The 25,250-nt window shown below is 47.5% G+C and overlaps 1 protein-coding gene across 8 annotated transcripts in view; it reads left to right on the top strand.

Annotated features, from left to right (window-relative positions):
- SDK2 (sidekick cell adhesion molecule 2) overlaps positions 1–25,250 on the top strand; it is a 342,544-nt gene that overhangs the window by 253,943 nt on the left and 63,351 nt on the right. For 5 of the 8 annotated variants that reach the window (XM_082212333.1, XM_082212336.1, XM_082212334.1 and 2 more), the window contains exons 4-11: positions 1,657–1,804; positions 10,845–10,978; positions 16,750–16,861; positions 17,887–18,077; positions 19,607–19,690; positions 21,664–21,858; positions 22,845–22,967; positions 24,262–24,429. In XM_082212333.1, the coding sequence (XP_082068459.1) occupies positions 1,657–1,804; positions 10,845–10,978; positions 16,750–16,861; positions 17,887–18,077; positions 19,607–19,690; positions 21,664–21,858; positions 22,845–22,967; positions 24,262–24,429 (1,155 nt within the window). The remainder of the gene's footprint in view (positions 1–1,656; positions 1,805–10,844; positions 10,979–16,749; positions 16,862–17,886; positions 18,078–19,606; positions 19,691–21,663; positions 21,859–22,844; positions 22,968–24,261; positions 24,430–25,250) is intronic. The other 3 variants (XM_082212337.1, XM_082212335.1, XM_082212331.1) reach the window with 1 other exon arrangement.

Here is a 25,250-nt window from a genome sequence, read left to right as displayed (position 1 = left end):
CAGCAATTAAAGCAAGTCAATAAAATGTCTCCCCACGCCCCCCCCAATTTTGTCATTAGTACTATTATTATTAAAGGTTCTATAAATTTTCAAGCACACAAGCAGCTGCGCTGCACGAGGAGGCACTGACCTCCATCCCAGCAGCATCAAGGTAACTGTTGATCAAATGGTGTGAGGAGGGGAAAGGGGAAAGGCACCTCTGAATGTAGATTATATGAGTGTTGGAGGGGGGGCAGGCCTGGGAACTGTAAGTGGAGGGTTGTGAGTGTGGGCGTTTGGGAGGGGAGGTGCACAGATGAACGTGCATAGGCAGAGTGTATAAGCAGAGGAGATTGCATCGAGCGTGGGAGAACAAGACATTTGCTTTTTAGCATGGGTCATTGCCAATTTAAAGCACATGAAACATTAATTTGTGCTGTCTATGTTCTAAAGAAACCTGCACAGGCTCAATAATGTCTCGCTGAAAAGCCATACCTGTTTGCAGAAGAGCCACGCTTCTCCACTGCAACTTGTGCCCACTTCTGGTGATTTGCTTGCGCTCGGGGAACCCATTTGCAAGTACAAAATGTGTATCGTATCATGTCAGCCGAGAAGGGTGCTCACTCACACGATATAAATTGCCACCTTTCGAAGTGCACACGGGCGGTGACTGAGAATGGGCCAGATACTCTCTCCCATCTATTTTTGCAAGAAAAAACCTGCCGTTTATACATAAAAGTAGCAGCATTTCATGATTGGCATGATATAAGTGTGTGTTTTGCACTTAGCAATTCATGCCCAAAACAAAACTAGCACCGCATGAGAGCTGACTTGCTGCGTAGCCAAGTAAAGGTTGAGGAAATCTATCAAATTTCCAGGTGTCAAGATGACAGCTGCGAACCAACACAGGAATCCTGTAATGAAGTTAGATTATGGCATTTTGATGACACTGGGCTAGAATGCACTGCACTGCTGGCTTGTGTAACTGGGACCCATGGATACAGCTGTAGCCCATGAGCACTGCATTGTGGCATGCAGCATACTTGATAGCCATTGCCTTCACCACCACCACCTCACATTTATAGTTATGGGCAGAGGACAAGCACAGGAGGGTTATCAGTCCCATACCATTCATATCTAGGTGGCTGTGTTCAGATTGGTGGCCCACAAGTCGCATACATTTCAAGTGCCTTGGAATAAAAGAGTCATCCTGTTTTGTCTCACGAGATCTTGGCGGCCCTTATGTGTTCCGCCATCTCGCACACTCTTGCCCTGAACAAAAAAGTGTGTTTTCAGGGTGAGAGCGAGGCGTGAGTCACGTGACTTGCTCAGAAGTATGTCCTGGAAGACATATGTCCTGGTTTTGCATCAGAAAAAGTTGGAAGGTATGAAGGAGCCTAGCTGCCTTTTCTAATAAACTCTGCCTTACCATGTGGCATCTTAAGTTCTCATTGTACCCTCCTGTTCTCATAATCTTCCTGATCCACTTGCATAGGACCTCCATGTATAAATTGGAGAATAGCAAAGCTTTGGGTTCTTGGGAAGTCTTTAAACGTAGTGGTAGCCTACAACTTACCTGCTGTACAGCCAGGCTCTAAGAATGCCAGGTACAGTATTTGGTTTCTCTGCCCTTGCACCTAACCTATTTGCTGCTCTTTCTTCCTTTCTCCTCCCTAGATATGGGAAGCTTTGAGGAGACTGAGAAGCAGCAGAGTGTGTCTCACGGGGAAGCCGCCGTCATCCGCGCTCCCCGCATTGCCAGCTTCCCTCGCCCGCAGGTCACATGGTTCCGTGATGGACGCAAGATCCCTCCCAGCAGCCGCATGTGAGTACAACTGGCCTTTAGAAGAACCACCGGAATTTAAAAGAATGCTGGAAGGTGTTTGGGAAAAGCAGCACCCACACACTTTGGATAATGGAACCACACACCTTCTTATTATTCTCTTCAAAGGCCTGCTATTTCACCTGCATGCTTGGCTTGATAAACATAGAGGGGAGGAGTGTAAGTTCACATCTGGATGAGCTGGAGTAGTACGAGGGACAAAAAGTACAATTACTGTATTTTTCGCTCGATGAGATGCACAATTCCCCTCCTAAAAAGTAAGGGGAGATGTGTGTGCATCTTATGGAGCGAATACAGACTCCATGGCTTCGCATTGCTTTCGCTGAAGCCGGGAGAACAAGAGGGGTCGGTGCGCACCGACCTCTCTTGCTCTCCTGGCTCTGCTTCACTGGAGAGGCGCTGCGCAGCTTTCCCACTCTGCGCAGAGCCCCTTCAGCAAAGTGGGAGGAGAAATGGAAGGAGCTCCGTTTCTCCTGCCGCTTCGCTGAAGGGGCGCTGCGCAGAGAGGGAGAGAATTGTTTTCCCCTTGTTCTCCCCCTCTAAAACTAGGTGCATCTTATGGTCAGGTGCGTCTTACAGAGCGAAAAATATGGTAGGTTGTGCTCCTTCCCACCGTGATGGCGGCATCCAAAGCAGCCCACTCACAGATTAACTGGGGCACTAACCCCTAGAGCAGTGGTTTTCAACCAGTGTGCCGTGACACCCTGGGGTGCCTTGAATGATGGCAACACTGGCCTCTGTCCCTTTTTCCTTCCCTCCCTCATCTAATGCCCTTTCGTGTCTCTGCCTCCCAAGGGCTTGCCCAGTTGTTGCAGCAGCCCTGGCTACAAGCTCCCCAGGCAAGTGGTGGCTCTGGGGCTGGCCAGGGGGTTGCCAGGAGCTGAGCCAGTCTCAGAGTAAGCAGGCAAGTCTGCCAGCCCTTGCTGTTGGGAATTAACAGGGAATGGCTGCTCAGAGGGCTCCCAAGGAGAGAGGAGAGGAGGCTGAGGGAACATTCCAGAAGGGAGGGTGTTCAAAAAAGGGTGAGGGGCTGCCAGCTCTGCAGGCAAGGGGTGACACAACTGGGCTCCTGAGCCCCACAAGGGTGCCACAGAAAGATTGGAGCCATGGACTCAGAAAGGTTGAAAACCTCTGCCCTAGAGCAAAACCCACATTAGGTTCTTTACCATTACTCTCCGCAGACATAAAAGCACTATCAAAGCAAGGAGATTGTCCATGCATCCTCTGTTTTAAGCAAGAAAATATGACCAATAGTGGAAATTACTTTCATTCTCTCAGAAATCCCTGCTTTGTCTCCCTGTTCATCTCAGGGGGTGCCTGCCAGCTTTTTTCAGCGTTCACGTGACATTTGCATCAAAATGCCAGCTCTTTTGCCCAACCCCAATTTAATCCTTTCCAGGGAAAATTTGATAAGTTTTTTAAAAAGCCCGTTGCCAGTTACTTGCTTGCAATGCCTCAACAATCAATTTACAGTTTTAAAGCTGCCGCCCCCCCCCCATATTAGAAGCACCCAGAGAAGCTTTCCCGCTCCCCTGACGGGAGGCATGCCATTCCCCTCTAAGGTGGCCAGCATTTCATCACACTTTGCCAGCTAAGTGTCCCCTCGGGAGCCACTTGCGTAACGGCCCGTGTTCCCACCCTGCCTCAGAGACACCGCAGAGTAATGCTTGCATGCCAATTGCCTTCCATTCTGGCTCCATCAACCATATCACAGCAATTACAGCTGATTAATATTCATAAGAGAGTTCAAAGAGGTCCTTCCTTGAAAAGTGGATCCAGCAGTGGCATCTCGTGAGCGAGAAATCCCCAGCCGGTGAATGCTGTTGGCTTGGCAGACAGAGCTGTGGATTCCTGCTGTCTTCGAACAAACTGAACGCTCATCAAACATTTACCTTTGCTCCCATTTCTAGGCACAGGTCCGGGCTTTCCAAGTCTGCGTCCAGGAAAGCATGGCTTAACTGTGCCTAGAAAGCGTGGGGCAAAAGGTCAGTTTGGATGAGCGCTCCTTAGTTTGTACTCCCTGTTTTTTGTTGGCGATAAGCAACAGTTCCTTTCTACACGTCCCATTGAGCTGAATTGTGGCCTGGAGCCAGGACTGTGTTATTCAGTTTGTTAATGGGCTCACTCTGCTTCATCATTAGCACTTGACTTCAAGTCCCGAGTTCCTGTTGCATCCCTCCCCCCCCAAAAAAAAAGAATAAAGCAAATGAATCTTTACAGAGCGGCAAATGTGAACATGCACAGCTGTGTTAGAAAGAAAGAGCAGAGGTTCTTAGACACACATACACACATTCTTTTTTTAACCTTAACTCAGACATCAATCACCATATTATCTCCAGTACCCTTGCTGTGATGATCTGGGGGGGGGGGTTTCTCTGTGTCTTTCCCTTCTCTCCTTTACGGCATTGCTCTCAGCTGTTGTCTTCTTCCAAGAGTCATCATGGATACTGAAGAGGCGTAACAACTTGCCCAACACCTACAGGGATGTGGGAATTGTTGCAGTCAGCTTGCTACATGGCATGCCAGGGTAGGCGTCTCAGTAGGTTGCCTATAGATAAAAATATGGTTTGGCAACACGCACAGCATTATGAATATTGATAGGCCAGGATGCTTTCTACTCTGAGAGAGGGAGAGATGCACCCTGGAAGAGGCACAAAGCACACCCTGCAAGAAAACCCGCCGCAACCTCCTATCCTCAACCTTCTCCCCCATTGGAAAGGCACGAGGCAGACACATTAGCCTAGCTGTTTGTCAGAGAGAACCCTGCCACGTTCCCCTCTTAATGGGAGAAAGTGTGAGGGAATGCGGCAGAATGTGTCCTTGTTAAACTAACATTAAGGATGTTTAACAGATGTCGCAGGCACATCACATTAAAATCCGGAGATAGACTTGATAAACTAATGGCTTTGTTTATCATGGAGAAAATGAATTTGGGAGAGAAGGGGGGCGGAGAGGGAGAGAGACGTAAGGAAGGGCGTTCGCTCTTTCTTAAGGGTTGTAATACTCTGTTCAGGAAAGAGGGCGAAAAATTGCCATGTCTCCTCATACAGACAGACACATTCATAGTGCGATACAGCATTTCCCCTCTGGCAAAGGGTAATTTTTCACGAGCTGAAGCTTTCCTAGCAGCCAACTCTCTGCTTGTTTGCTCCCAGGCACAGCTCACTCAAAAGGGTACAAAGTTGGGGGCTGTGGAGCCCGGCGCACAGAATTAGCATATAGAAAGTGTGTGAAGTCCGACAAATGTTGCATACGTGTGTTCATGCGGCAGTGCATGTGGGGCCCACAATCCAATGAATGGGGCAGCTAGCCCCAGAGTCCCCATAAGGACTTTGCACTTATGCTCCTTAAGCAGCATTCTTCACTCTTCATCTCCTACTGTATGTTCCTGAGTCTGCCTGTTAACTCTTGCTTCATTCATTTCTCCAGTGTGGTGTAGTGGTTAAGAGCGGTGGACTCGTAATCTGGTGAACTGGGTTCGCTTCCCCGCTCCTCCACATGCAGCTGCTGGGTGACCTTGAGCTAGTCACACTTCTCTGAAGTCTCTCAGCCTCACTCACCTCACAGAGTGTATGTTGTGGGGGAGGAAAGGAAAGGAGATTGTTAGCCGCTTTGAGATGCCTTAAAAAGGTAAAGGGACCCCTGACCATTAGGTCCAGTCGTGACTGACTCTGGGGTTGTGGCGCTCATCTTGCTTTATTGGCCGAGGGAGCCAGCGTACAGCTTCCAAGTCATGTGGTCAGCATGACAAAGCCACTTCTCGCAAACCAGAGCAGTGCATGGAAGCGCCATTAACCTTCCCGCCAGAGCGGTACCTATTTATCTACTTGCACTTTGATGTGCTTTCAAACTGCTAGGTTGGCAGGAGCCAGGGACCGAGCAACGGGAGCTCACCCCGTAGCGGGGATTCAAACCACCGACCTTCTGATCGGCAAGTCCTAGGCTCTGTGGTTTAACCCACAGTGCCACCCGTGTCCCTTTTGAGACTCCTTAGGGTAGTGATAAAGCAGGATGTCAAATCCAAACTCCTCCTCCTCTTCTTCTTCTTCTTTGCTGTTTCTGGCCTTGTTTTCTACTCCCAAGTTCCCTCCTTTGTGCTTATCCGTGTGCCTCTCTTCCGACCCATCCTGCTTCCCTTAGGCACAAGGCTATTAAAATGTAGCCTCCCAGTGCCTGATATAAGTAATGCCACTCCTGTTCTGCTTTCAGTTGTGTGCCCTCTGCTAACGGCAAGGGTAATAAGAGCTACTTAGGGGTTTATCCACACTAACGTTTCCTCTGCACTTTCCAGCACAAGTCCGTGTTTTAAAGCTCCTGTGTCTAAGCACTCTCTTTTTTGCACCCCAGAACTTTCCCTGTGTAAAGTTGCAGGCCCACCAAGTGCCCCTATTTTCGAGGGACAGTCCTGAATTTACAGAAGCCGTCCTGGTTTCTTATTTGATCTTAGAATGTCCTGCTTTCCCCTAGGACGTCCCTATTTTCACTGGAGAAATATTGGAGTGTATGAAAGCTGTTCTTTACTGCCAAACCAGAGCAAATGTTTGTTGTTCTTCAGCTTTAAAGAGTGGATTTTTGCAGGGAAAGCGGGGGGGGGGGGTGCTTGGACATAGCTTCAAAGTACAAACCTGTGCCTGGAAAGCATAGGGCCAAAGGTCAATGTGGATAACCCCTAAGTTAGGTAATATAACTCAAATACTAGCACTAAAGCAATGGTCTACCAGCCTCAGAGGTTGGCCTACCAGGCTGTTTTAGGTGAACCACACCCACCTTTCCCCAGCCTTGTATCATAAATGACATCAAGCATGGGAAAGTTTTCACCACGACTTGGGAGTCCAAGGGCACCTCTATTCTTTCCTTCGCATTTCCGGTTTAAATTCATGCGCTCTTCATTCTTTCATTTGAAGCTGGGTCACCAAATGTCATGGTGATGCCTGGTGATTGACAGGGGGGTGGCTCTGCCATTAAGATGCTGTTCCCCACCCCTATACCAAGAGATGTTATAAGGCTCTTCTACACCCGCATCACATGTTTAGACAGACTCCTGGAGAGGACACAGCTCAGCTCAATCCATCACATTAGCTAATGTCTAACGTCAGTGCATAGATAATAGTGAACCGTGGTCAAACTAGACAAGGGAAATCTGTGCCTAGATGGAGATGACATCTGTCTTTTTCTGGGCTGTGTGATCCTGTAACCTTTTCTCAGTCCCCTAACTCTGATTAAGGCTGATGTCTGCAAAGGCCTGTTGAGTTGACTACACAAAGCACCTTAACAGGGAAGCCAGCCAAGTTGTTCTCATCTTCCGGAATCAACTCCACCTCCGATTTGGAATGCAGCCGAGGAGCCCAAATTTGATTGGAAAAACAGCCCAAAGGCTAGAGGAACCACCCACTGCTCTCAAGTTCAATTTGCAGCACCGCCTCCCCAAAGCTGTGTTTCAGTATATATATATATATATATATATATATATATATATATATATATATATGGTTTTGGTGTCTTCGGGTGTCTTCCCGTGTAAGAGTCGGGGTGTCTGGGCGACGTTTCGACGAGGTCTCACTCGTCATCTTCAGGCTGGTGCTTTCGGCTTCTTGTTACTGGAACAGAGCAGAGTCTGGTGTTTGAGTTCCTATAAATACTGTTGAGGGGTGTGGTGTATAGCCTCCAACGTTCTGGGTAGAGAGGAAGTTCCTAGATTGGTGTGCCTTTTCTTCTTTTGTTCCTTAATTACTTGAGGGATATCTTGGGTGATATCATGAGTGATATTCTGAATATCACTGGGTGGGTCATTAATTACTTGAGGGATATCTTGGGTGATTTCATGAGTGATATTCTGAATATCACTGGGTGGGTCATTAAGTGTAGATTAGTTGCTAAAGCTTTCGTGTCTTGACCTCTTGAGCTTGTGAAGAGTTTTTCTGAGAAGATGGCTGTGCTGCATTTAGTTGTGCTCTGGCTTGGCTTCGTGTATAGGGGCGAGCTGTGGTTTTGTGCCTTGTGCCAGCCAGATCTGTGTAGGGATTGCAGGGGGGTGCAGCATCCGGAGGTGCCACTATAGTTTGGCTACTGGATGGAGTCTGTAATATGTCTGTGGAGAGGGTCTGGGTTTGGGTCTGGTGTGGTTGATTGGTGACGGCGTTCTGTGTGCCTCTGGTTCTGGTGTCGGTTTTTGTGGGGAGGGCTAATTTCCAGATGTCTGGCAGGCGGGACGTGTCGTCACGCTTGTTCATGTTGTGAGGGTGTTTCTCTATCTCGATGGCTTCCATGATTATTCTCTTGTGGTGATGTTCCATGTTAAAGAGCAATTTGGAATCTGCAAAATTAATTTCGTGTCCTGTTTCTTTCATGTGTTGGAAAAGAGAGGAAGTTTTTTCTTCTTTTTTGACGGCATTCTTGTGTTCTGCGATACGTGCATTTATTCGTCTGTTTGTTTGTCCAATGTACGTGGCTGGGCAGACTTTGCAGGGTATTTCATAGACCCCTTGGTTTTCCAGCTGGATTATATATATAATGTGTGTGTGTGTGTGTGTGTGTATATATATATATTCCATAGGGGCTGATCATGCATCTCCCGAGTATCTCATCTAATTTGACCCCTTGAGACGCATTTACCCTTTATTATGTGACGTTTTATTACACGCACTGTGCACCCATATAACACACTTCTGCCAAAACCTCCTTCCATTAGTAAGCACAGCAGAAAACACAGACACACGTTCTTTAAAGAATGAAAGTACACATGGCGTCCTAGATTCAACACCGAACTGCTAGGTTTCTCTCCCATATACAGACATTGTGGTGCAATTGAATATGTAACCTCCATTATGCGGGAAGTGAACTGGTTGCCTTTCCATTTGTGAAGGCGGTTTGAGAAGATAAAGCTCCTTTATCACAAATTTGATGGTAAAATATAGTTCCCCTCCCCCAGCCATTTTATGTCTCCAGCAGATTAGATCATTCTGTAAAAAGGAAAACTATTAATCTAGGAACATCCAACTTGTTCTCCCTCCTGAGCAATTCGTCACTGGGGTAATTTAAAGGCCGGCACCGGGAGATGGGGAAGAATTTTATTTTATTTTTTGCCTTTTGTTTGAGGTGAAAGTAGCTTCAGCATGTTTGGTTCAGGATTGCAGCTGGCTTGTCCTCTGGGGTCACCTGCATGTATTACATGTGTGTTTGCAGAATTGCACACACTCCCGAATTTTCTAGACATACCTGGAATACTGCAGCCGAAAGCTGTCCAGATTTTCACTTTTTTAAATGTAGCAACCCTAGTTCATGTACATTAATGCATATATAGATCTATGTGAAAAACACCATATACACAACTACCGAAACCTAACATACACCCCCCCATTGCCACCAGTCAAGGAGCACACATGCAGGTACTGGTTGTGGTTCCATTTTTAAAGGCAAGCAGGACAAGCCTTGGCCAGAACCTGGATAGAAAACTACCTGGAAATCCCATGTTGACTGCTTTGAGCTCCTTGAAGGAAAGGCAGTACGCTTGTTTAGCTGCCAAAAGAAAAGATACATGCACACAAGGAATCCAGGAAATGAGGGTGGTAGGTTTGCATTTATGTGCTTTTACATGCATTCTGTGTTTAAATATACACTTGACAATTAGATTATGTGTGCTCAGTCTGCATTCCTGCCTGTGCCCAGTCACAGGCACACACCAAATGAAATCATGACCACACTGATGGTCTTTTCCCAAAAAGGCAGCCCTAAAAATGAGTGGAAGCATGCACTTTCAGGTATTTATGCAGGTAGGTGTAGAGTGTGTTTATTACTTGGCTGTATATAGCACTCTGTCCTGGGAGCTCAGGCCAAGCAGCAGTCCTGCATGATAGAAAAAGACTTGCCACTATGAAAGTGGTGTGGCTTAGTTCCAGAAGTGCCCCCCTGTCCATTTTTTCAGGCAAGAACCGAACACACTTCCCTAGACATTGATCCAATACATCTATGGTAACTAGATGCCAGACATGACAGGGCTCCTGAACCTTTAAGCAGAAGTGGGCCTTTCGGCAACAAGCTATACCTGCTGAAATTCCCGTTTCCACAAAACTATTAAAGGTGCAAGAAAACCCACCCATGTCCTCTTTTGCAGCTGGCTACCCTAAGTATAAGGGACGCAGGTGGCGCTGTGGGTTAAACCGATCAGAAGGTTGGCGGTTCGAATCCCCACGACGGGGTGAGCTCCCGTTGCTAGGTCCCTGTGTTCGAAAGCACATCAAAGTGCAAGTAGATAAATAGGTACCACTCTGGCGGGAAGGTAAACGGCATTTCCGTGTGATGCTCTGGTTCGCCAGAAGCGGCTTAGTCATGCTGGCCACATGACCTGGAAGCTGTACACCGGCTCCCTCAGCCAGTAAAGCAAGATGAGTGTCACAACCCCAGAGTCGTCTGCGACTGGACCTAATGGTGAGGGGTCCCTTTACCTTTACCTTACCCTAAGTATGTAAAAAAAGAGAGAGGGAAAAAACATTCAGGTTTTTACAGCTCTGACCCAGACAATACGCTTCCCCTGCACTGTCAACCCAAAAAAGTTTTTGGGCTGCCTATACTTGATTTGTCCCAGATGCCAGAGTTAAGTAATCATTTCCTGGGGGGGGGGGAGATAGTGAAAGACTGTAGACACAACGCCCACAGTGTGTGTGTTTGAAGTGTGGAATGCCAAAAGCCTCCTTGGGGACCACAGTGTTCCATATTGGTCCCCACAGTGCAACAGAGCTCATAATCCATGCTGGATTATTTGTGGCAAAGCTTGGGTAGAGTGGCTTAGTCATGCTGGCCACATGACCCGGAAGCTGCATGCCGGCTCCCTCGGCCAATAAAGCGAGATGAACGCCACAACCCCAGAGTCAGACGCGACTGGACCTAATGGTCAGGGGTCCCTTTACCTTTACCTTGGGTGGAGTCAGTGGGCTATCTAACAAAGCTTGTGCACCTCTCCTAGCAACCTCTTTTAAACCTCCTGAGACACTATCTGCTCTAAAGCCATTTCCTCCCTTTCCTTCAGAGCCATCACGCTGGAGAACACCCTGGTCATCCTTTCGACCGTGGCACCTGATGCTGGAAGGTACTATGTGCAGGCCGTGAATGACAAGAACGGAGACAATAAAACCAGCCAGCCCATCACCCTCACCGTGGAGAGTAAGTGACCATTGGGGACGAAGTGGGAGAGACCTCTGAGTGGGAGTTCACAGCTTTTCTAGCAAGGCATCTATACCTTTAGCAGGGTAGGCAGAAATCCTGCAGGAACCAGGAGAAGGACGAAGCACCTGGTTCTGCTTCCCGTTTCTTGCTCACAACAGCAACGGGGTGGAGCACTAGGAAACTAAGCTGCTTGTCAGGAACTTTTGGAAGTAACCATTGGATGGGATGTCCACATATTTAGCACTGTGTGGGCGTATGCATGCTTTTTATGTACACATGTGTACTCCCATGCCTGGTCTTTTCATTGCTATGTCTGCAATTCTAAAGACACTAACTTGGGAATAGCTCCAACTGAACTCAGTGGGATTTGCTTTCGAGTAAACCTGCATGCGCTGGGAGATGCCTGTCACATTTCTTCTCCTATCTATTATTGTCTAGTGGCTGACAATCCCGGCTTACTTTACTCGCCAACCACCCTACCCCCATCAACCTGCTCTCCTCTACCCCTTACTCCCTCCTTGAGCTCCCCTCCCTTACTTCCTCTTCTCAGTGAGAACCTCATCATTTCCAAAGCCCAAGGGACAGCTAGGTGGGCAAGGCCTGTGTTCATTCTAAAGTAAGTTGGCTAACCTGCGGCACATTGGATGTTGTTGGACTACAACTCCCATCATCCCCAACAATTGTCCATGCCAGCCATGCTTTTGGGGAGTTGCAATCCAACAACAGCTAGAGAGCCACAGGTCCCCTGCCCCCGTTCTAGATGGTTTGAACCACTACCTGCTTGTATGACTTGGGCAAATCACTTGCAGCGTGTTGACACACACACTCCATCGAGTGAGGCTTAGCCCCAAGTAAGCGTGCATAGAATTGCCGGTGGGTCTTTCACTGCCTCGCTGGCCCGTTCTTGAGGGCAACAGCCTCATGCAGTCTGGTTGGTAAGGACTATGCAAATAAATAAGGCACAGGACATAAGGTTCCGAAATACTGATATAATAAATAATGTTAGCCCAAAGAGCCACAACCGAGTGCGAGAGGGGCTGAGGATGTAGTTTATGTCTTGCCTGGTGTTTTTTTTCCCCTGCAGACCAACAGGTCCCTAAAGCGCAGCCTGTCGCCCGCATCTCTTTGCATCTGGCTTCTCCGTCGCTTCTGCTGGCTTGGGCCCAAATTTAATTTGCAGTAAATCTCTGGCGAAGCTCCGGCTGGTGCTGACTAAACATTTCTGCCGGCTCCAAATTTATTTAGACACTTTGGGCCTCAGCTACAAGAGCTAGGAGGCTCTAATTACATCATGGGCTTAGGCCCCCCATCCCTTCTCCCTGCACCACCCAGACAATATCCCTGCTTTACCAAGATGCCTGTAGCACAGAGAACAGGAAGTTATATGGCTGTCACATCAGTGATACGCTGTGCTTCCCTCCAAGGCAGCCTTAGCCAACCTAGTTCCCTCCAAATGTTATGACACTCACCTTTGAGTCACAAACCCCTGTTGTTGTTACCTATGTAACGGCCTCAGTCCAGTATACCTGAAGGAGCGTCTCCACCTCCATCGTTCTGCCTGGACACTGAGGTCCAGCGCCGAGGGCTTTCTGGCGGTTCCCCCACTGTGAGAAGCAAAGCTACAGGGAACCAGGCAGAGGGCCTTCTCGGTAGTGGCACCCACCCTGTGCAACGCCCTCCCACCAGATGTCAAAGAGAAAAATAACTACCAAACTTTTAGAAGACATCTGAAGGCAGCCCTGTTTAGGGAAGCTTTTAATGTTTGACGCACTATTGTATTTTAATATTCTGTTGAAAGCCGCCCAGAGTGGCTGGGGAAACCCAGCCAGATGGGCGGGGTATCAATAATTTATTGTTATTATTATTATTATTATTATTATTATTATTGTTGTTGTTGTTGTTGTTGTTGTTGTTGTTATTACGTCACCCAGTGAGCTTCATGGCTGAGTGAGGATCTAATCATAGAATTAAGGAACAAAGCTGATACCGGGGAGACCGTAGAATCGTAGAGTTGGAAGGGACCCCGAGGATCATCTAGTCCAGCCTTTCTCAATCTGTGTGTCCCCAGATGTTGTTGAACTACAACGCCCATCACCCCTAGCTAGCAAGGCCAGAGCTCAGGGATGATGGGAGTTGTAGTCTAACAACATCTGGGGACCCACAGGTTGAGAATCACTGATCTAGTCCAACCCCCTGCAATGCAGGAATATGAAGCTGTCCCATGCGGGGATCGAACCTGCAACCTGAGCGTAATCAGCATCACACTCTAACCAACGGAGCTATCCGATGCTAAGAATGAACCTCCCCGCTTTAGCATTATCAAAGTCTATCAAGTACAACACATTCTCCTTCCCCCGTTCTTTGCTGCCCCCATATCTGTCTCTCCCCGCAAATCCTGATGGGAAGCTGCATCTTGCAATAAACTCAACTTCACCCGACTTTCATCCTTTCCCCACACCTGTAATAGGATCGCCTCTCCTGCCCCCAAAGTTTTGTCGGTTCACCCGCAGAGAGGTAGACCTGAAGTGCAAAATCCAAATGCCATCCTTCCCGGCAGTAAAAGATAATACAGTCATGCCTCATGTTGCGTCCGCTTCGAGTTACGTGTTTTCGTGTTGCGTCCCACAGACGCGGCACTTCAGCTTGCGTCAGTTCCGTGTTATGGACGGGCCTCTGGAACGGATGCCGTCCGTAACACGAGGTTCCACTGTAATAAACTAAATAATGGTTATCCCCAAAATCTGTGGCCTGAGGCATGCATTCTCACCCTCCCAAGCGGCAGGCCCAGCCCTGATTCCAACACAATCTTAATCCTACAATCTTCCTCTCTGCCCCTGGTTTGAGGTTGATAAAAGACTTGTCCATCTGGGCCCTGTAGCTGTTAACCTTTCTCTTCCATTAAGCATTGCCAACTTTGCTTTCCGCCATAACTCCCAGCACTTTGGGAATGGCCTTGATTTCTGCCTCCCGGCAAAGCTGTGAAATCCACGTGAATCGGCCATACGATTCCTCCATCCCTCCAGATGATGTTTACTTCGCAGCTGTTTTATGTCTCCCGGACTTGGCTTTATGTCCCCCCCCCTCCCCTTCCTTTGCCTCATTAATCTGGAGTGCTGTACCTCAGTGTGTAATAAACACCATAGCACCCGCCTTTATGGATTCCGCTATATCAGCAACCTTGCGATCCCAACCAACACGTCAGGGGAAGGGGGGGGGTTATCACAGCCATTATTTTGCTTTATGCGCTTATCCTGTTGCTTGCTGCTGCTCCCGCTTTTCCTTTCCTCTCAGATGAGAAGGATCAGAGTTAAAGCCCACCTGGTCCAGAATCCTTTCCCCCTCCAGTGGCCAACCTAGAGCCTTTGAAAAGCCCACATATGATCTTCAGCCCATGTCACGCACCAACTGGTATTTGGAGGCCTACTGCCTTCGACACTAGAGGGAATATAAAGCCACCGTTAAGGCTTTAGCCTTTGATATGGCCTTATCTTCCAACGAATGCTGCCTGCTGCTACCCAGCTAGGGGCCAGGAGAGCACGTGGCAGAGCTCGGCGAAATCTAATGATTGAAGTGGATCTTAAGCCTTAATCAAAACAAAAAAATTCCTTCCTGTAGCACCTTAAGGACCAACTAAGTTAGTTCTTGGTATAAGCTTTCGTGTGCATGCACACTTCTTCAGATACATGCACACGAAAGCTTATACCAAGAACTAACTTAGTTGGTCCTTAAGGTGCTACAGGAAGGAATTTTTTTTATTTTGACTATGGCAGACCAACACGGCTACCTATCTGTAACTTAAGCCTTAATAATAATGATCTCGGTTCTCCAAATACCAGTCCTTAGGCAATCAAAATGGCACCATCTAAATATAAGCAGGAGGTATCAGAAGGTGCAGGGAGATTCCCAAGGCAAACTGAAATCTATATCTATCTATCTATCATCTATCTATCTATCTATCTATCTATCTATCTATCTATCTATCTATCATCTATCTAGGGAGGACTCTATCTATCTATCTAGGCAGGACTCTATGGTGGGGGAAATTCCCTAAACTGTCCAGTGGGGACTGAGGGTCCCTCTAGACTGAAGGGCTTTATTGCAAGTACAGTGGTACCTCGGGTTACAGACGCTTCAGGTTACAAACTCCGCTAACCCAGAAATAGTACCTCAGGTTAAGAACTTTGCTTCAGGATGAGAACAGAAATTGTGCTCCAGTGGTGCAGCAGCAGCAGGAGGCCCTATTAGCTAAAGTGGTACCTCAGGTTAAGAACAGTTTCAGGTTAAGAGCGGACCTCCGGAACGAATTAAGTTCTTAACCCGAGGTACCACTGTATATTATTCTGCAACATGCCATAATAACAGGGCAGCATGCAACCCCCAAACATTTGATATTAGTGGTAGGAAGGACCCCTCTGGACATCTTTTCTGTTGTGCATTCACAATTATTTGTGCTCACGACAGTATCAGGGCAGTTAGTCACTGTAATGCTTTCACTATATTTTGCACCTGAAGAAGTTGGGGGGGGGAGGCAGGGGGAGGGAGCAGTGGTGTAGCGTGGGTTGCTGGAGGCCCAGGGGCAAGCCCACCTCCCGACAGGCTTCTTGTCCGCTGCCTTCATCAACCTGCCCATTAGATCAACCTGCCTGCTACTATGCCTCAGCTGCCAGGGCTCTGTAAATGTCGTGGGAGCACCTGATTGCACCCCCTCAAAAATGTGCTCCCATAGCCGTGGCCCCCCTGCCCCCCCCCAAGCTACGACTCTGGAAGGGAGGATCTCCCAGGGTGGGAGACTGGGGGAAGAAAGGGGAGCTCCCAGGTGAGAACTGGGAGGGTTCACCTCTTTCTGTGTGGGACAACAGTTAAGATCGACCTGTGAGAGAGGACTTTGTATTCTTCTTTTTTCTTTCTTTTTAAATTTTTGTTTAGATTAGTTTGTTTTTTATTGTAATGTATTATGAAAAAATCTAAGTAAAACCTTATTTTAAAGAAGAAGTTGTTTCAGGGTGGACATACTGCTTCTAATCAGTGTGCGTCCCATAGCTTTCTGCTGAACTCCTGGAACTTTTCATGCCACAAATTTTCTAGAGGTTTTGTCTTAGTTTTCATTTTGCTTTGTTACAGGATTTCTGCAGGAAGCTACGGGACAAGGGAATTCATTAGATGTACTTACAGAGTTAAAAGAAATTGTTTGATCAGGGAGTGAAAGGCGTTTTAAATTTTCTTGTATCTGGGAAAAGGACTGATAAATAATTTGGGGGTTTTTTTAAGCATCCGCTTACTATTTATTTATATGTGCATCATATGAATAATTATTTCTATATTTGCTTCATCAACATACGAAACTGTACCAGTTAGTCCTAAATGGTAATTTTGTATGCTATCTTTTTCAATTTTTATTATGATATATTTATAACGTGTAGGGTATTAATTTGCATGTTTGTTTGTTTTAAAAAAAGATGTTCAGGGATTTATAAGACTTAATAACACCATGGCACTGATTCTAGAAGGCTGTGGGAGGAGAGGTTTGATTCTGTGTGCTGGGACTGCTCAGGATTAATATTTAGACTTGGCAAAATATGCTTATTGAGCAGTCTGCTGCTTGCTCCAGGTGCCATCCCATTGTTAAGGGCAGCCTGTGGCTCCTCGTTAGTCCTTTGCTTGCATTCTGAAAGGGCCAGTGCGCTGCCTTTGTGTGTTGGAGACTGTGAGTGTTTCTGTCTGGTGCATGAACCCGTGTTTGCTGTCAACACCACTTCATCCCTCCTCAGATGTAGGCGGACCAGCCGACCCCATTGCACCAACCATCATAATTCCACCACGCAACACCAGCGTTGTCTCTGGCACCTCAGAAGTGACCCTGGAGTGTGTGGCCAATGCCAGGTAAGTCTCCACCAGGCTGCCAGGCTCCTCAAACAGCGTCTTGTGCTTGTGATGCATAGTTGTCCCTGTTGCTGGGATGTTGAAGGTGATGGCATGATGTGTTACGAGCCCTTCTTTCCCATGGAGCGTCAGACGCACAACACGTTCAGGCTTGATCCCCCTGGGACTCCCTGCAGAACACAGCTGAAGTTCTGGTTCATAGGTGCAAAGCTGGGAAATGTCCTTTTTTTTTTTGGTCCACCTGATGGCCTTTGCTGACAACTTGGCCCCTTCCTTCACCCAGTGCAATCTACCTGCGAAGCTGAAGCCCACCCACGTATGTGAGAAATACTTTTCATCAGCAGAGCTCTTTGCCAGCAGCCCCTCATGCCTGGCAGTTTGCATCCATAAAAGCAGCCCGATCTCCCTGAACGCATGTTTACACTCATACCTGCAAACCTGAACCAGAATGCTAGGCAGGGCCGGATTTAGGTTTGATGAGGCCCTAAGCTACTGAAGATAATGGAGCCCTTTATATGTCCAGCTGTCCCTTGTCAACAATTGTCGCTGTTTTTTGTGTTGTATATATGCTATATGGTGATTTATGGACCTAATAGGTATCTAAAGCCGTTTGCACATAACAAAATATGCAGAATGTAGGCATTCTGTATATAGAAATGAGCAAACCAGTGATATTTTAGGGAGCAGGCTAGCAGGTGGGGTCCATTACTTACATCACAGGAGCCTACACAACACAAAACACTGCTGCTGTATGTAGGTTTTATTTTATTTGTTTTTTGTCTTATATTTTTGAAATGGACATCCAGGTTTTTTTCCTTTAATTTTTTGGGGGCCCCCAAAGAGAGTGGGGCCCTAAGCTATGGCTTGTTTAGCTTATACGTAAATCCAGCACTGACGCTAGGTGTGCGTTTCCTTGAACAGCAAAGACACTTGGGGTCCTGGGTTTGTTTGTTGGTTTGTTTTTAATCTGGTGACACTGGCCCCATTGGAAGGGGTCCCCCCTCACAGGCTTCTCTGCTAACCAGGCCACTCATCAAGCTGCACATCATCTGGAAGAAGGGCGGGGTCCCAGTGTCCGGCGGCATCAGCGACTATAACCGGCGCCTGACCATCCTCAACCCCTCGCTGAGCGACAGCGGCTACTACGAGTGTGAAGCTGTTCTGCGAAGTAGCAGTGTACCCTCCGTGGTCCGGGGAGCCTATCTCTCTGTGCTGGGTAAGGATGGGTGCAGGAAAGTAGAGAGTGGATGGAAGCAGGGCTGCCAACAAGTCTGGGAATGTTTGCTCAAGTTCTGGGGGCTATTATATCCCTAGGAGCAAAGTTAGTTTTTAAACTTGAGAAGTATCAGCCAACTCCACATGTAAATAGGGATGTGGGTGGTGCTGTGGGTTAAACCACAGAGCCTAGGACTTGCCGATCAGAAGGTCGGCGGTTCGAATCCCCGCAGCAGGGTGAGCTCCCGTTGCTCAGTCCCTGCTCCTGCCAACCTAGCAGTTCGAAAGCACGTCAAAGTGCAAGTAGGTAAATAGGTGCCGCTCCGGCGGGAAGGGAAACGGTGTTTCCGTGCGCTGCTCTGGTTCGCCAGAAGCGGCTTAGTCATGCTGGCCACATGACCCGGAAGCTGTACGCCGGCTCCCTCAGCCAGTAAAGCAAGATGAGCGCCGCAACCCCAGAGTCGGTCACGACTGGACCTAATGGTCAGGGATCCCTTTACCTTTACACATGTAAATGTTTGGGGGTTTCTTTCTTTCTTTCTTTCTTTCTTTCTTTCTTTCTTTCTTTCTTTCTTTCTTAAGATTTATACTCAGCCCTTCATCGTAAGACCTCAGGGCGGTTCACAGAGTAAAAATTCAGGATAAAATGAGGGTGGTGAATACAGCACAAGATATTATGGGCTGTCCCGTGAATCCGCTGGATGAAATAGCGGAAGAACGTTGCCTAAGGAGAGTGAGAAAAATTCTCAGGGATGATTCACACCCTGGCCGGCACTTTCTTGATCTCCTGCCCTCAGGCAGAAGATATAGAAGCATGATTAGTCGCACCAACAGGGTAAAGAACAGCTTCTATCCATGGGCTGTTAGAATGAATGAAAAGATGAATGAAAAGATAACAACAGGGCAACTGACTTTTGGGTTTGGTGGGTGTGCGTCAGTAAACAAGGGGAATTAAGACTAAGAGAGCTGAGTGGGGGGCGCTTGTGTAATCTCACTGTATACAAGTTGTACAAGTGACAATAAAGTATTTCAATTTCAATAAAAACATGAAAATAGGTAAAATGAAACAGCAAAACAATAACCTCCCCCTTCCCACAGACACATTTAAAAGGCTGTGGAGTATTAATCAGCCCAAGGCCTGGTTGCAGAGGAACATTTTCTCCTGGCGCCTAAAAATGTATAAGGAAGTAGCCATGCGAATCTCCCTGGGGAGAGCGTTCCACAAACGGGGAGCCACCACAGAGAAGGCCTGTTCTTGTGTTGCCGCCCTCTGGACCTCAGGTAGAGGAGGCACGTGAGGAAGGGCCTTGGGTGATGAACGCAGAGTCTAGGACCTGTGGATGTTGAGTGCTGTCAGTAAAAACACTGAGCTGTGGGTCCATCTAGCCCAGTATTGTCTACTGTGATAGGCAGCAGGGGTAATTTCACAACGCCTGGCTGGATATGCCTAGGACCGAACCTTAAACATTGATCACCTTCCCATACAAGTGAGAATTCCGGCCAGTCCCATGTCCATGTTCTGTCTTGCAGAGCCACCTCAGTTCACCAAGGAACCAGAGAGGCACATCACAGCTGAGATGGAGAAGGTGGTTCAGATTCCATGCCAGGCCAAAGGTAATTTTCTTCTTGGCTCTTTGGTATTCTTCCTAACCAGTTTGGAAGCTTTGGAACTTGGTTAGAAACTTGGGTAATTCAAACAAGCCGTCTCCCAGAAAGAACTAAATCTGGAAGATTTCGCACACGGAGGTGGGGGTTAGGGAGAGATTATAGAGCGCCCACCATTCTTATGCTGCTTTCCCTTCGTCTACATTTTTAAAACTTGCAAATAAAGAGAAGCACATTTTCTATGCATCGCGTCAAGCTGCAGGGATAACCTTGAAAAGACGATCTGAATGAACAAAACAAGGGTGACACAATGACATCTGCCTGAGCCTTCAGACAGCCTAAGACAGGAACCCAGTGCTAGATGGCAACTTCATTCGCAGATGATGTGATGTCAGTGTCTATGCTCTCTCCATGAAAGGAGCGGAGAGTATCTCAAGACAGTTCCAAAGACGGTGAAGAGGCAGCCGCAAACTTAAATTGCAAGATGCACGCCTGAGCTTAAAACCTAGCAGACGTTGCCTAAGAATAGTCTGTCCAAGTTTGTTGAGTTCCCAGAGGATATAGCGGAGGCGCTGAATTTCCATATTTATTTATTTATTTAGTTACATATACTGACCTTCAGTGGTTGTGATTTGCACGGTGGTTCACAATAGAAAAAGATCATAAAAGGACAGTGGAAGAAGAACGGTTAATCAAAAGAAGCAATAAAAGAGATATTAAGAGAAAGCTCCCTAAATGTTAAAAGCCTGGGAAAATGAAGAGGTACTCCCCTAGCACCAAAGTGGCATAAAAATAAATGTTGAATAAGCTGCTTTGGGGTGGGATGGGGGACAGTTCCTTAAGCAGGGGCGGTTCAACAGAGAGGGCCCTTTCCCCAGTTTGCCACTTGCCTAACCTCCAATAGCAGAGTCTTCTGGAGATGGGCCTCTGAAGATGATCTTATTAATGCATGGGCAAGTTCATTCAGAAACAGATGTTCAGTAATAGCAGTGCAATCCTATACATGTCTACTCAGAAAATGAAGGCTCTTTGAGTTCAGTGGGGCTTGCTCCCAAGCGTAGGTGAGGAACCTGTGATCATCCAGACACTCTGCTGGACTACAAGTCCCATTGACCCTGACAGTTGGCCAAGTTGGCTGAAATTTATGGGAGTTTTAATCCAGCAACACCTGAAGAGTCACAGTTTCCCCATCCCTGGCTTAAGTGATCTTAAAAAATAGGATGCTAAACAGCTCTAAGGGAGTGGCTTTGGTGCAAATGTTCCTTTTATACTGGAACATAGGTCAGGGTATTCTGGTTTTACCGTTGTTTCATTACAAGATTCTCATTTCACTTGGGGTTGTCAAATAAAAGTTGTTGCGTCATTTGGAAGAAATATGAAATCTTCTTATAGCATTAACCAGAGACTTAGAGGAGGAGGAAGCAGAGGATAATCTTCCATGTGGTTTGATCAACCACAGATATCTGTTGCCCCTTGGCTTTTCGGATGTTAGTGCCGTACCACTGGGATTTGCAATAAATGCCAGGATATGTGTCTTCTGAGAGTTACCTCTTGGTCTAAGAAGTTGGGGGTGGGGGATAATAGGCTTGGAAGGGAAGCATTATGGGTTGGGAGTTAAGGAACTAAAGCCAATGGAAAAAGAAAAAGAAAAATCTACTAGGAAGATACATTGAGGAAGGAGGGCAATGGATGAAAAAGTTTGTTTTCATTTCCTCATCACCGTCTAAAGCAGAGTTTCCCAAACCTGGGTCTCCGCCTGTTTATGGACCACAACTCCCATCATCCCTAGCTAGCAGGACCAGTGGTCAGGGATGATGGGAACTGTAGTCCAAAAACAGCTAGAGACCCAAGTTTGGGAAACTGGTCCAATGGCACTATCTGTGGCCAGGTTCTTCTCTTCTTTTTGAAGAAATTCAAATCAATTCACAATATTCTCCCCCCACCCTGAAAAAATACCGCCATGGGCATGTTTTGTTTTACAGGTGTGCCTACACCCAGTATGTTCTGGTACAAGGATGCGGTGCTGCTCGGAGTGGAGAAGCTTGCCCGTTTCCAGCTCCTCGCCAACGGGAGCCTGCAGATCAGCGGGCTGATGCCAGATGACACGGGCATGTTCCAGTGCTTTGCCCGCAATGCCGCTGGCGAGGTGCAGACCTCCACGTACCTGGCCGTCACCAGTAGGTGTCAGCAAGTACTTTTCTTGCCGGTTGCTTCAAAGGTGCTCTTTGCGGGGCAGGGTTGAGAGAAACAGGGCTTTTAGTAGCCAGGTGGCTCTGCTGCAGGAAGCACAGAGACAGGTTTGTGGGGAGATGTGTAGTATTGCAGAAATACAGGACGAGCTACTGCCAGGTCCTGTAGGAAGTGGGTGTTGTTTTGATAGAGGAGCTCCAGAATAGGAAGAGGACCGCGTCAATCTTTCGGGAGCACAGTAGGCAAAGCTGGCCCACCCATGAAACAGGGTGAAGCAGCCACCTCCAGTGACACCCCACCTACCCTCTGCCAGCAGCACAGAAGCGGCACCAGCATCAGTTCCAGTTGCCGGCAAGAATTCGCAAAACCTCAAGAGATCGCATGAGAGGCTCTCATGGGACCTTGCTGCGAACCGACGCCAATGCCAGCATTGCTTCTCTGCCAGTGACAGAGGTGCCGGTAGAGGTGGGTGGTGTGGCAGCAGGTCGAGCGTCACTGCAGAGTAGGGCAGCCCTTCCTGTTCCGCCTCAGGCGGCAAAACGGGATGCGCCGGTCCTGACAGTGGGTGTTCCATAGACAGTAGCTTGCTCCTGTTTCAGGAACCAACAGGGGATGTCCTAAGAGATGGTTTTCCTCCAGACTCAGTTGAGATTTGCGTGGAGGTGGCTTGTGTGATGAAAAGTCAATGCCCAAAATACCCATCATAAGCAGAGAATCAGGGGTCCTTCCTAATGATTCCTTTTATCATCTATTCAGCAATGCGGGTTCAGACAGTTGGGGAAGGATAATAATAATAATAGGAATATTTGTATCCCACCTATCTGACTGAGTTGCCACAGCCACTCTGGGTGGCTTCCAACGTATATAAAACGCAATAAAACATTACACATTAAAGTAACATTGTATTTGTGCTGACAGCTTGGCAATCTGTAACCCTTCCCATCTTCCTCCCTGTCCTCCATCTTCACCACAGGCATTGCTCCCAACATAACCAAAGGGCCCCTGGACAGCACAGTAATTGATGGGATGGCTGTGGTACTCAGTTGCGAGACTTCCGGGGCTCCCAGGCCAGCCATCACGTGGCAGAAAGGTAATGGTGAGTTGAGAAACTTTTCACTTCTTTTACAAAACCGTTCATAGGATCCAGGCATGGAATGAAATATCTTCAAAGAGGGGGGCATAACTCAGAGGTGGGACACATGCTTTGCTTCCAGAAGGCCCCAGGTTCTATTCCCAGCATCTCCTGGATTTTTGAGGTGGTTTTTTTTAAAGAAAATGGCTCAGGTGGCAGCTGGTGGGAAAGAAAATTGCCCTGCCAGGCAGAGTAGTCATTAGTGGGCTGGAAGGACCGATTTCATATGCCTCCTTGTACCTTTGAAGCTGTGGATTTGAACCACTTATTATGGAACCCATATTAATATGCTTAACCAGGCACACTATGGACAAGCCCAGTGCTTGGAATGAACTAGTTCAGCTTAACGAATTAGTTCAAAAATATCTGAAATGAAGCTGAAAGCAGTTCCCCTAACTGCCGGGTGAGCGAATAAATGAAATAATTCATATTCCACTGTGTTTGTATTTTGATGTTTTCAAAATTATATTTGACACAGCAGCTTGTGACATTTTGGAGGCTAGAAGAAAAAAAAATCCAAGGATAATTTGGGTGAACTTGAAGTGAACTGTGACGTGAACATGGGCTCTCTAAATCCCTAAAAATCATGGCCCACAGCCACATTCACAAACAAGTCATATAAAGAAGGAACCTTTTCTTACACCTGCAGTTCCTTTCTCTTTTTGACTGGGAAAAGCTGAGGCAAAGCCATTGGAAGCAAGTAACCAGGGGGGGAGTTTGGTGCTATGGCACCCTAAGCTAGGCCAGAATTTGGCACACACACCCCAACCAGGCCTTGCAGGTCCTGGGCTGTGGGAAGGAGGCAAGAAGGCTCTGGTGGGGTCCTAGAGCCTTCCCATCTCCTCCCCAAAACTGGGCAGGTGCTAAATAGGCTTTAGGAAGGAGGTGGGGGGACTCTAAAACCCTGTCAGAGCCCTAACACCTCCTACCCCGTAACTGGGCAAGTGCTTACTGGGTGCCTTGTCCTCTTGGTGCTCAGTGCCCTAAACCACCTCTGCAAGTAATTGTAAGACGTACTCAAAGTATGGTGGCCAAACCACTTTATTTAGAACAAACACATGCATTCGGTATTAGAAAAGCCCACCAGAAATCTTATCTCCTCAGCAGCCTCAGGTTATATTATTTCTGGATTTCCTGAACTGGAACTGCTCCAGAATCCAATGAATTGGATCTCATAACACATGGAGGGGATTATCTTAACATTATGGTTAACCTGCTGTTGTGGACCAGACAACAAACTCTGCTCTTTCCCATGCAGGTGAACGAATCCTGGCCAGCGGCTCCGTGCAACTTCCTCGTTTCACTCTGCTGGAGTCAGGAAGCCTCTTGATCAGTCCTACGCGGATCTCAGATGCTGGGAGCTACATTTGCCTGGCTACCAACTCCCGGGGAGTCGATGAAGCATCAGCTGAGCTCGTCGTCTGGGGTAAGGTGCCCGCTGCCTCAGTTAGCATCCTGGCACGGGACCAGTCCGTGATCTTCCACGTTGTGTGCAGTTTAAATCTCGGTCGCATGTATTCGGGGTCTGTTGGTGCAATCAGACAAGTGCTTCGTTTTGTTAAGAAATGAAAGGGGAGGGGAGCTTCATCTCACAATCCGAGGAGGAGGCACGTGGACATGCATGGAAAACATACAGACTTTATTTTCCAGGGCAGTCTGCAGTGCAGCCAGGCAAGAGACTGGTGCAGTCTAAAATCAGTGGCATATGTGGCCTGTGGGCGTCAAATTGGTTTTGAGCACATATCCATCCCCCTTTAAAGCAGCTCTAACTTTGTGGAATAGAGAGATAGAAATAACGTCCACCGTGCTCCAGGTTGAAGTGAATCAGTGTCCCCTGCTGGCCCTATAGTAAATAATCCCCTGTAAGCGTCCAAACAAGCACGCTCTGGGAATCTGTGAGCGGGTATAGTTATCTATGTGTATGTGTGAGTGTGAGCGGGTGTTTATTTTTATCCTGCCTCCTGACCTAAAACTAGACCTTTATATGAAAGACGGTTTTACCTAGGCTGGTTCTCATGGTGATTGTCACATGAATTCTGCCATATATTAGCCTCTCCCCACTTCCTCTTTGCAGGTTCCCTAAATGTACACAGATAGTCAGGTATGTAGCTTGTGCCTGATGAAAAGGCCCTCTCTGTGGTAACTGACTAGCAATGGAGGTTTCGGACTGACCCTGGACGTGGGAGGGAATATGCATGGGTATTTGTTCAGAACCAGCAATCACTCCACCATGGGAGTGGGAGGAGG

Source organism: Podarcis vaucheri (assembly GCF_965113315.1).
Source record: "Podarcis vaucheri genome assembly, chromosome: 2".
Lineage (NCBI taxonomy): Eukaryota > Metazoa > Chordata > Lepidosauria > Squamata > Lacertidae > Podarcis > Podarcis vaucheri.
The sequence above is the reverse complement of the archived record's forward strand: the minus strand, read 5'-3'. Positions and strand labels throughout refer to the sequence as shown.